Source organism: Xyrauchen texanus, chromosome 10, assembly GCF_025860055.1.
Source record: "Xyrauchen texanus isolate HMW12.3.18 chromosome 10, RBS_HiC_50CHRs, whole genome shotgun sequence".
Taxonomy (NCBI): Eukaryota; Metazoa; Chordata; class Actinopteri; order Cypriniformes; family Catostomidae; genus Xyrauchen; species Xyrauchen texanus.
The window spans coordinates 14940269-14952973 of record NC_068285.1 but is presented as its reverse complement, the minus strand read 5'-3'; the positions used below and the strand labels follow the sequence as shown (position 1 = coordinate 14952973).

At 40.0% G+C, this 12705-nt stretch overlaps 1 protein-coding gene and 1 non-coding gene across 2 annotated transcripts; both read left to right on the top strand.

Moving 5' to 3' along the window:
- Positions 1–1033: 1033 nt before the first annotated feature.
- znf687b (zinc finger protein 687b) lies at positions 1034–12687 on the top strand. The gene is given in 10 exon segments (XM_052136368.1): positions 1034–3340; positions 4293–4594; positions 5008–5192; positions 5388–5564; positions 6096–6258; positions 6814–7152; positions 7624–7736; positions 7861–7963; positions 10534–10625; positions 10627–12687. Coding segments are annotated over 10 exon segments (4254 nt in total). The 5' UTR covers positions 1034–1050; the 3' UTR covers positions 11117–12687.
- LOC127651121 (small nucleolar RNA SNORA13) lies at positions 6591–6727 on the top strand. The gene has a single exon (XR_007971520.1). It is a non-coding gene; the product is annotated as a small nucleolar RNA SNORA13 (small nucleolar RNA).
- Positions 12688–12705: the final 18 nt, after the last annotated feature.

Genomic DNA, 12705 nt, shown 5'->3' with positions numbered 1-12705 from the left:
GCGTTTGTGTCAGTCATTTATACTCAAACAATCGCAGAGTAGCGTGAGTTTCGGAGTTGCACAGTCAATATTTTCCTCTATTTATTCTCGCTGTGTGTTTCTTTCTTTATTTGTTTCATATACGAGCACTTGTGGTTCTCATGTTGGTATCATAGCAGCTGTGGCGTGCTAAACAGTGTTTGTGCCTCACTGTTACCTGTATTATATACATTGAATGTTTGATCAGTTCATCGCCTTATATATGTTTGAAAAGGGCTATCGGTTGTAATGCAGACATGAAGAGGTAAGATTCGTCCACGAATGCTATGGCGATACTGAGCCATTACGTGGCTGTTAGCCAAAGCTAACAATAGCCGTTCACTTGTCAGAGACAGTGGCTTGATGTGAAACATGTATTTTTTTGTTTTGTTTGTTTGTTTATTTATTTTAATTTAACGATTTTATTGTTATACCTGCAACATAATAACATAGAAGTATAAATGTGACTAAAATCAGTGTTTATTTCATAATTATAGCTTGACTACTTTAAATGTGTATTTAAAACTCTATTTTGGGGGCAGACTTTTTTTTTTAATAGGTGTTAAAATCGTTTTTATAAAAACAGATGACTTGTTTTTACATTTTGAACAACCCCATGAAATAATATCTGGAGTTTTGTGGCTTTTAGGTCATATTTGTTGGCTTTGAGGTTATCTATATGCTAGTGTAATCCTAAAAAGTTTTTGTAAATATATGCCTTTTAAAAATCATCCTGCACTCAGGATGTATCCAAATTTATGGTCAAATTAAATGTTGTCTAGAATGAGAATGCCATTTCCCCCTATAACCACCTGCTTCTGACCAGCAATTGAAAGCAGCAAATCAAAGGCCATTAGATATTTAAATTAAAGTGGCAGCTCTTTGAAATGTCTCATCCCGTTTCAATAGACAATATGTCATTAAAGTAAGAAAACTACACTAGGCATTTCACCAGGTTTCACATTTCCTAGCACATAAATTTCTCTGACGTTTTTATCTCATGTGTTCTAGGATTGAGTCCTCTGTCCCGGCATGGGGGACATGAAAACCCCTGATTTCGATGACCTGTTGGCAGCGTTTGACATTCCTGACATTGATGCTAAAGAGGCTATCCAGTCAGCCCCGGATGAGTCGGAGGGGCACCAAGGAGCAGGCGGAGGGTCTCTTATAAAGTCTGGTGACGGTTCGGTAGGGGGAAGTTCATCCCCATCTACAGATTCTCAGAGTGACCCTTTAATTGTAAGCGTGATTGTGAAGAACCGGGTTCGCCCTGAGCCCTTTGATGGTGATGACGGCTCAGTATCAGAACCGCTCAACCATAATGGATTTGTGTCATCAGGTGGGTCTAGTCATACGTCTCAGTCCCGGTGCCAGCCTAATGGAGAGCAGTGGCCCATATGCAGCTCAAAGGTAAATCCAGAGACCCCAGCATCTGTCCTTGGATCTTCCAGCACCACCAAACAGAGCAGCAACATCTTTAATAAGCTGAAGCCCTTGATGGCACAAGGTGCTGGAGACTCGGTTGGAAGGGCACGAAAAATGCAGCTACTGCAACAGCAACATATGCAGCAGGAGGTTAACCTAGAAGGTGCAGACAAGGCCAAAGGCCCTGCGATTCCTAGTGGGGCAAGTGGAGCAGCATCTCCTTTCTTTCCCCCACCTAAACCACTTCTTTCTACTCCCTCCACAGCTTCATCCTCCTCACCATCATCGCCCTCTCCCTCAATTGGTTCCCGTGTTTCTGGTGCTGTGGCCTCGTCTCCTCTTGCTACTTCTTTAACAGAACCGTTCAATGGAACCCCACAACTTGGTTCATCGGAATTTAGGCGCATAGGTTCAGATGAGGAGGATTCAGATCCTGATTCAGGAGGCTCGTTGGTCATCCATGAAAGTCCAGACTCTCCCACACCTCCAAAACTGTCACGTAGGTTGAGGTCACCTCCTGAAAGTTCTCAATCTCCATCTATCCCTCCTGCAACGTCCATATCCCCTAGCGGTTACCCTAAACCTGGTGATGTCCCCCTAGCATCTCCTGCCTCACCCCGGGCTCAACAGAGCTGGCTCTCAGCACCAGTCCAGACAGGGACCGGAAAGAGTTTACCCCAAGAGGAGCGAAATCCAGAGCATGTGATTGAAGAACGAGACTCTCCGGAGAGCCCAGAGCCTGAGATGCCCAAGTCCTCCATGCCAACGTCAGCTGTTAACAAGAGATCTTGTAGCCCAGCAGTGGCTTCTTCATCGCCATCTGCTGACCTCCAAGAACCCAAGGAGGAAGAAGAGGAGATTGAAGTAGATAAGGGGTCAACTGAGAATGGACAAGTTGTGACTAATGTGGATGGCAAGGACGATGTGAAAAGGGATGGAGAGAAAATGGAGGTAGATCAAGAGGGTAACATTGCACCGTCCATCCAAGGGGACACTAGTGCATCACAACGAAGTGGAGGCAAAGCTATAGCTGGTGGCAATGCCACCTCCAGGCCTCTTAAAGTCCGTATCAAAACCATTAAAACGTCAACGGGAGGCATTACTCGCACAGTTACTCGTGTAGCAGGAAAAGGAGGTGCTGCCAATGCAGGCAAAGGCACTGATGCAAATAAAACCCAAACAGGAAGTCGTGCCTCCCCTGCCAAAGGAGCTAGAAAAAATGATGCCACTGTGGGTCAAGTGGTAAAATGCTCAACCCTACCAGTCTCCACACTAGAAGCCAGTAGTGCCATGCTAGCTGCAGCCAGCAAAGTTCAAAACAAAATGGCTGATAAGACCAAGGTCTCTGCCACAGCAGTTAGCATCACAAAAGCCACCACTTTACCAGTCACACCAACTGTGGGCGGAATAAGCGTGCGGCCTACAGTTGGTAAAACTGCCAACGGAGGTACTGCCAACGTTCACATACCTTGCAAACCGGCCTCCATTGTCAACAGCACTGGTGCTGTTATTTCGCGTAGCCAGTCTAGCCTGGTAGAGGCTTTCAATAAGATCCTAAATAGTAAGAACTTGCTGCCCAGCTACCGTCCGGATCTCTCAACGCCGCCACCCCCTGAGTGGGGTCTTCCTTTGCCTGCTGCGGGCTACCGCTGCCTGGAGTGCGGAGATGCTTTTGCTTTGGAACGCAGCCTTGCGAGACACTATGACAGACGCTCTTTGAGAATAGAGGTCACGTGTAATCACTGCGCAAAACGCCTTGCGTTCTTTAATAAATGCAGCCTGCTGCTACATGCGCGAGAGCACAAGGAAAGGGGCCTTGTGATGCAGTGTTCACATCTGGTTATGCGACCAGTCACGGTGGAACAGATGATTTGCCAACAAGACACTACTCCCATTGGTAAGTCATTCCAAATAGTTCTGCTACAGTTTATGTCTATATTTGAATAGTACTTATCAGCTGTATTTCTATTGCAATAGAGTGCCAGCAGTGTGGTTAATTTTTAATCTTAAAAGACAGACTACAGTGAGCTCCAAGGTTGTTAATCGATGGTATTTGCTCATGTTGAAGCCATCAGTCTGTGTTATTTCAGCTTTATTTATAAAAATAATTTTTAGCAGAATACTCAGTGAAGAACTACACTACCCATGATCCTTAAGAGAAAGATCCACCAAACGGAAAATCGCGGCATACACGATCTCCCTACTTTCTTAATCTACTTATGTATTTGTATATATGTTACTATTTAACAAACTTGTATATATACTAAAAACTATTAATATAATGAATCGTTCTATACTTATAATGAACAAATTAAAATCAACAGTTTATTGATCAGATTTACATTGCTTCATGAGATTGTAGTTCATCCCCCTAATGAAATATGTTAATTAAAAATAATACGTACACAGTCCTTTACTTTTGTCTTTTTGCCTTTTTATTTGTAAAAAAAAAATAATAATAATAATTTAAATGCTTGAAATCTTCAGATGCACCTCAGAGCTGGTTGATTTGGTTTATGGCTTGGAACTCTTATGAAGACTTTTGAAATCCCAATGGGAAAAACTTTATCGGAGAAACACTCTTGGAAACAAGATGTCTTAAAGTGGGAGTGGACTGTTGTGCTCTATAGCCATAGCTTATTGGGATAGTTTACCCCATAAGAAAACACCCTCATGTTGCTTTTAACCTGTATGACTTTCTTTCATCCATTGAACTCAGAAGATTCTAAGCCGATTCTATGTTCTCAGTCTCAGTAACCATTCACTTTAATATACTATAATTTAATATATTACAAAAATGATGCAGAACTGTCCCTTTAATAGAATATTAAATATTTTCAATCCTCTAGGTATGCTCTCTCCCTCATTGTCCTCTCCACCTCTGTCATCCTCCACCACTCCAACAGGGACAACTCCTGTACCGTCCACTTCTACTCCACTAAAGGACTCCCCATCTCCAGGCAACGCTTCCTCCCAGCCAAGTCCTGCACGCCGTGGGCCCCAGAGTCCTCAGGCCCTAATGCCTCTACCATGCAAGAAAGGCGAAGCCCTACAATACAACAACTTCAAGTGTCCTGAATGCCAAGCCCAGTTTTCAAGCAAGGCTGAATTAGTTACCCATTTCCAGCAAATCAGAGCTACTCCTAATTCGGTATGTTGTAAATTAAATGTTAATGTTTTCCAGGCATAAAAACACATGTACAAGATCATTGACTGTAAGACCATAGTGTCAATGCAGCACAGACCCAATTGGGCAAGTGACGTTTCCATCAGTTGTCCCAGGCCATCCTTTTTGTCGAGCCCTTTAATAGGCCTAATTTATGTAACATGAGCAGAACACATTTCTGTGTAAATCAATTGTAAAAACCATTCTTATGTAAATTGTGTCAAATTGTTGTATTCTTGCAGACATAATGGTTTCACAAATTATTTAAGCATAAATTTGCTGTTCATATTTCTTAAATGAGGCCCAGTATTCATAAATGTAGAAGTTTAAATAGGCTAGAAAATTGCTTTATTTACTAACTTTATGTTGACCCCCATCTCTCGCTCTCTCTCTGTCAGACTTGTATGCTTTGCTCTCCCCCCATGATGCTGCCAAACTTGTGCAGTGTGTCGGCCCATCAACGGATCCATAAGCATCGTTCTCCCCATGTGTGCCCAGAGTGTGGTGGCACTGCCCGCCAAGCCACCTTTCAAACCCATTTGGAAGAGGCCTGCCTGCACTTTGCCAGGCGCATCGGCTACAGGTTCTTGAGCATCAATGCAATTTCCTATCAGTATTATGTAATAACTCAGGCAGTTGCCCAAACACAATTGTCTTGTAGCTCTATTCTTTAAGGGTAAACTGGCATTTGTGAGATTTCCTGCAAGGGAATATAAAAAGTTTAATTACAAGCATACTTGCACATGCTCACATACTGAAATTACTTCCTTTATCACAGGTGCTCCAGTTGTCAAGTTGTGTTCGGAGGTCTGAATTCTATCAAGTCTCATATTCAAACAGCACATTGTGAGGTGTTCCATAAGTGCCCCAATTGCCCGATGGCCTTCAAATCTGCCCAGAGTGCCCAGGGGCATATCACCTCCCAGCATCCCACCCTTACAGCTGCACAGGCCAAGTAGGTTGACAAACCCATGGATAATATAGTTTTGAATTTATTCATTTTTTAGTTTGTCAAAGTTTTCAGTCTTAATTTGGTTTTTAGGTTCCTTTTTCCAGTGCTTTGTTTCAGTTTAGCTTTCCAGTGTATTTGTAGTGTTTGGTTCTACTTTTAAGGCTGCCAAGGTAAACAAATTTTTTAAATCATTTAAAAAATGTTTTCCATTGTTATATTACTCTGGGCCTTTGCTATCTAGTTTCATAATATATTGTCTCCTAAATTAATATGTGGTCATTTTTATTTTAGTTAGTCTTGAGGTCATGAAAAAAATGGTTCTGTTCAGTTTAACATAACAGTATCGATATAATATTATTATAATTTTTTAATCTAAAACTGTTTTTATTAATGATAATATTGCTGCACACAAGTCTGTTTGGGTTTGGTGTCGTGGATTGAAATATGTTGATGAAAAATAAAATGTGTTGTTGTTAAGATGACGAATTCCTGAAAGATATGAACTCTGACCATTTTTATATTTTTGTTCTGTAGGATGATCTACAAGTGTGTCATGTGTGACACTGTTTTTACCCAGAAGCCTTTGCTCTACATGCATTTTGACACTCACTTGGCTAAACAAAAAGTGCATGTGTTCAAATGTCCTGACTGCACAAAGCTTTATGCCCAGAAAGGCTCCATGATGGAACACATCAAGGTATAAATCTATTATTAAACTGTGCAAAAATGCATTTTAAAGGAATAGTTCACCCAAATATGAAAATGGTCATCATTTACTCACCCTAATGTTGTTCCAAACCCATATGACTTACTTTCTTATAACAAACTCAGTCACTGTTTAATGCACAATGCAATGAAAAGTGAATGGTGACAAACATTCTGCCTAACATCCTTTGTGCTTCAAGGAAGAAGCCATACTGGGTTGGAACAACACAAGTCAGTAAACAATGAGAGAATTTTAGTTTTTTGGTAAACTATTCCTCTTTGCACATTAACTTGGTTAAAGCTAGAATAAATGAATTGTTATTTTGCCTTTTGTGTTACCCATTCTTTGCACTTACCCTAAAGAATGTGGTGTCAGCAAAGGCATACAGTAAAACTGTTGGTTTGGCCTTTACAAGGTGACTTCTGTGTCATTCTATCTAAAGCTCGAACCAATTACAAACACCACCTTAGTCTGAAATGTCATATTAATGTCAGTCATATTCATGGTCAATTTTACCTGAACTTGCATTTCAAAATTTCTTATTAGACTGCTCATCGAGCCCTGTCGGTCAAAGCCGAAACCCCGCCCACCTCATCTCCTGCCTCCGCCCCTGCCAGTAACTCCACTTCTAAACCCAAACCGGTGGAAAACAATTCAGATGAATTGAGCCAGGGACAGGGCGAGGAGGAAGAGGAGGGGGAAAAAGAGGAAAGAGAACAAGAAGGGGAAGAAAGGGAAGAGGAAGAAGACGAGGAAGACAATGAGGATGAAGAGCAGCCTAGCTCTCCAGAGAGTGAGAGTATGGAGTGGATGTGCAGGGAGTGTAAGAAACGCTTTGCAGAGAAAGAGGATTACATTAACCACATGAAGAAAGAGCATGGCACGGTTGGTACTCTTAAACACTGCCATCACAAGAAAGCACAAAAGTGGAGAAATTGAAAAATATCTTGCTTTATTAAACCGCTCTCTTCATTCTGATTTGAGAATGATGGCATTGTGCTGTCAAATAGTTTTTTATAATAAATGCTAAGTTGTATAATTGACTGTTGTCCAATGCAATTGGTTTCCAACATCTCATCTTTCACATCATTGAGTACCACTTGTGGTCTCTTTCTTCTCAAATAATAAGATAATTTCAAATCGTAATTAATTTATTTATTTCCCAAGTAGCGATGTAATAATTTGGATGATATATACAGCCATTCTGTCATCATTTAATATCAAATAACCTTTATATATGCTACATATTATTTTAATATGAATTATACTAATAATATTAACGTTATTTTTATGGTTGTGGATTGTAAAACATTTTGTGCTGATAATGTTCTACTGCTTTTTGGTTTGTCCTTTTAGTTAATGAAGAAGTTCCCCTGCAGATTGTGTGAGCGTTCATTCAGTTCAGCCAACAGCTTGCGTCGACATGTTCGTGTAATACACGAGGGCGTCAAGAGAGTCTTCCACTGCCCGTGAGTCAAATATTTATCTTTGTATCCAAAGTTCTCATCTCAGTCTAGCCTTTTCTGTCCAAAGAAATTCCTGTAATTGTTTAATATTCCTTTGCTCATCTATTTATTTTGCTCTCTTCCTCAGGCACTGTTCAGAGGGTAAGCGAACATTCAGCAGTCGTCTGATTTTAGACAAGCACATTCGAGTCAGACATGGCATCAGAACTCGGCAGCCAACAGAAAGACAGGTCAGTTTAGATTCTCTACCTCTGTAGTATTTCCTAAAACATTATGAGATGGGTTGTTTATATTTATGTATATATCTGGACAAATTAAGAGACCACTGCAAAATTATCAGTTTCTCTGGATTTACTATTTATAGGTAAAATTTTATTTTTTGTTTTATTCTATAAATTCCTGACAACATTTCTCCCAAATTCCAAATAAAAATATTGTCATTGAATTTATTTGCAGAAAATGACAGCTGGTTAAAATAACAAAAAGATGCAGTATTTTCTGACCTCGAATAATGCAAAGAAAACAAGTTCATATTCATTTTTAAACAACACAATACCAATGTTTGAACTTAGGAAGAGCTCAGTTGGAATAACCCTGATTTTCAATCACGGCTTTCATGCGTCTTGGCTTGCTCTCTACCAGTCTTTCACATTTGCTCTTGGGTGACTTTTTGCCACTCCTGGCGTAAATATTCAAGCAGCTTGGCTAATGGTTAGATGGAGACCTAGAGAGGCCTACAAGTCACAGTGTCTTGCACCCACTGTGAAATTTGATGGAGGATCGGTGAAGATCTGGGGGTGCTTCAGCAAGGCTGGAATCGGGCAGATTCGTCTTTGTGACGGATGCATGAATCAAGCCACGTACAAGTTTATCCTGGAAGAAATCTTGCTTCCTCCTGCGCTGACAATGTTCCCTAACTCTTGAGGATTGATTTTTCCAGCAGGAAAATGCTCCATGCCACACAGCCAGATCAATATAGGTGGAGATGGAGGACCACCGGATCAAGACCCTGTCATGGCCTGCCCTATCTCCAGACCTGAACCCCATTGAAAACCTCTGGAATGTGATCAAGAGGAAGATGGATGGCCACAAGCCATCAAACAAAGCCGATCTGCTTGAATTTTTGCACCAGGATTGGCATAAAGTCACCATCAATGTGAAAGACTGGTAGAGAGCATGACAAGATGCATGAAAGCTGTGATTGAAAATCAGGGTTATTCCACCAAATACTGATTTCTGAACTCTTCCTAAGTTAAAACATTATTATTGTGTTGTTTAAAAATTAATATGAACTTGTTTTCTTTGCATTATTCGAGGTCTGAAGACACTGCATCCTTTTTTTTTTTTTTGACCAGTTGTCATTTTCTGCAAATAAATGCTCTAAATGACAATATTTTTATTTGGGAGAAATGTTGTCAGTACTTGATTGAATAATTTTATTTTTTTTTTTTACATATAAATAGTAAATCCAGAGAAACTGATAATTTTGCAATGGTCTCTTTATTTTCTCCAGGTGTGTGTGTGTGTGTGTGTGTGTGTGTGTGTGTGTGTGTGTGTGTGTGTGTGTGTGTGTGTGTGTGTGTGTGAGAGAGATGCACCAATACTAGCCCTTGTATCGTGCTGATACTGGGGGACCCATACTTGGAATCGGTGTCATCAATTTATATTTTCAAATACATCAACATAATGACATGGTTGTGCATGGACCATTTAAATGTAGAATATCAGTTTTAATTTGATCTGTCTTTACCTGATACATATGTGACTTCTCTCACATGCATGCTTGTGTGTGTGTGAGTGAGGGATCACTTTTCTAAGCTCTTGTCAGTCATCCATGATATTTTTTTATGGATAATTCCTAATCTTTTCCATAAATTTGCTAATAAAAAACAAGAAACAAACAACCATTTGAAACTAGCTTCACATGATATATGCAGCTTCTCTCTCTCTCTGCACACGCTTGTTTTTTAGGGAGAGCGAAAGAGCACTCATCATACTCATGCAGGACGGTCATTTTTGTGACTCCAAAAATCGTATGTTCTGTCTAAAAAGATGCTTAAAAAAAAAGAGATAGGAATTATTTTACTTAGTCACTTTTACTTAGCCCATCAACAACACAGGATAAACCAATCAAGAGAACGTCGAACTCTGTCAGGCTCAACGCAACAAACCCAGAACAATCAATAATACTAAGACCAGATTGCCCACTCTGTGAATTTCCAGAACAAAGTGCATAAAACTTAAAACATGAACAACGTATCAGATGTGTTAGCTGGGTTACTTTTAAAGGTAAGATGTATCTTGGTTTAACAGTCCAGAATTGTCATTTTTAATCAATGAAAATGCTAATATTGGCTATATCAAGATATCACATGTACATGCGTATTCAAATAAAACTACTATGTACTTGGTACTTGAATCGGTATTCAAAAATTTGTATCAGTGCATCTTAATATATATGAATAATAATAAACAGGAAAACCAAAACAGAATGGAAATGTCACCTTACAGTTAAAAGAGCCAATCACCTTTTGGAAAGTGGCATCGCCTGACAGTTTGCATCAAAAACATACATGCTCATTAGCTGGACCTGAAAAGTAGCTTCTTTTTTCGCATGATTTGAGCTAAAGATGCACAATTTATGATTGCATTGTTGTCAGATTTTATTGTTGTTTTGAAATATCTTATTTGAACGTAATCTTGACACAGTTTTGTAGATTGTGGACTTTCCCCGTTCAAGTGCATAGGAGCTGGACATGATGAACACATTTATACTGATTTTCATTATTTTCCTTCTCAGAGCGGTCCAAACACCAGAAAGCGTTCACTTCCAGGTGAGGGGGCGGGCAGTTCATCAGAACTTGACAACGAGGGTGGAGTTCCCCCAGTAGGCCGGCGATGCCGACGAGACTACAGGAGAGGACTCTTCTGGTCCAGCGAAGAGAACACGTGCATCTGAGAACCGACCGGTCGAGCAAGAGGAGGATGACGGCACATTCCGCTGTACACCCTGTGGCTTCACCACCCAGGATTGGGAGGAGTTTCAGCGGCACATTCCCGTCCACTGTGATGCAGAAAACGCATCGCAGCAGTGCCTGCAGTGTGGAGCCTGCTTTGCCTCGGCCGGCTCCCTCAGCCGCCACAAATTCATCACGCACCGCTTACGGCAAGGTCAGCATGACAAATGTGGTGGGAACGCTTCACCTGGTGCGTCACCACAGAACGGCTCGCCCTCCTCACCTAAAGCAGGCGAGGAGGGGGAGGGAGGGGTCAGCTGCAGAGTGTGCGGTCGACGCTTCGACAAAGCCTCGGACCTGAACACGCACTTCCGCACACATGGTATGGCCTTCATCACGGCACACAGGACCGACAAACCCGTGTAGGAGAGAGACAGGAAAAAAGGAAAAGACATTGGAAACAGAACAAGGCTTTGGAACATTCAATACGAAGATTTTAAAACTAAAGGTCTAGTTCACCCAAAAATGAATATTCTGTCATCAGTTACTCACCCTCATGTTGTTCCTATCTTGTTTGACCGTTTTGAGATGGTATGCGAAATGACAGCCAAAGTAAACATTCACTTTTAAAATACAACGTTTCACTTTTTATTTAATGTTACAAAGTAATTCATAGAGGTTTGGAACTATACAAGGGTGATTAAATGATGACAGAATCTTCATTTTTGGGTGAGCTATCTCTTTAATAAATAACTTTTGGAATATTTGGCCTGTCTTTATGATTGTAATGTTAATAAGATTCTCATCTCATCTGTCTTCCAGAAAATACAAAGATATTCAAGTTTGTTTCCCCTTTTCTCCGTTCGCTCCCTCTTTCCAAAATCCCGCTGCCATTTTCTTTCACCTAAATATGTACAGGTCAAATTGCATCTCAGACAGGGTTTGTGCCAGTCAGTCTCTGCTGGTTTTGTTTAGCTGTTCTCAAATCCATAAAATCATTACAGCAAAAAGCAAGGTGCTAATGAAGGTTTTTTTTTTAAACACATAAAAGGAAAACACTGACTTTAAATGTAACAATATTGTATAGACATTGTAGTACTGATATTTATTTAGATGAAGCATTCTTCAGTCTTTTGATAATTATTGAAAACTGATTGGAAACAGGAGATTAAGAGATGGTATATTAGGTCAAAGGTTATTGATTGATTGTAAACAGTTTAAATACTTAAAAAAGGTCAATATAAGCAAACACGAGAATCAATTTCAAACACGGATACACTTCGGTGCGTTTTATATGTGTATAAATGCAGTGCATTACAGTTTTGTATGGTTGTCGCATTTGAAAATGTGAATAAGATCAGTGTTTGTATTTGCATTTCTTTCATTAGCTAAATTGACTGAAATACTGATAGTGGACATTTTTATTTGGACAAGGAGCCTAGTGTATTATTATGACTTCATCAGAATCAACAAGTAGATGTTGAGTGTGAAGGATCGCTTGTGTTTTATTCTGAATTGTGTACAAATATGAATGTCGTTTGTGTTTTTTTTTTTTTTTTCATTGATAAGCGTCTTTTCTATAAAAAAAAAAAAGTATGTGCTTGTTAAAACCACATTTCTTAAAAATAATATTGTGGTCATGTGAATCATTTGTGCGAGTGTGAATTTCTATGCTTCCAGTAATATATGTAAATGTCCCATACATAGACAGTCTATAGACACCCATCTTATTCTGTGATGAACTGCCTGTTTCACTGCCGTACATCCTGTGTCAGTTCTCTCGCCCTTCTTTCTAAATAAAGTCAATTGGTACGGTACATACAAAGGTGTCCTTGCTGTTCAGTCGAGTTTACAAGTCAATGCAATGCCTTGGAGAATGTTGGGAACACAAGCACTCTCAAAATGTAAAGAATAACATTGGTAAAATCATTGAATACAAGTACTGACAAAAATCTGAATAAAAGTCATACAAATAAACTGAACTCTGAATAACTGATGGTCAGGCCTCTAACTTT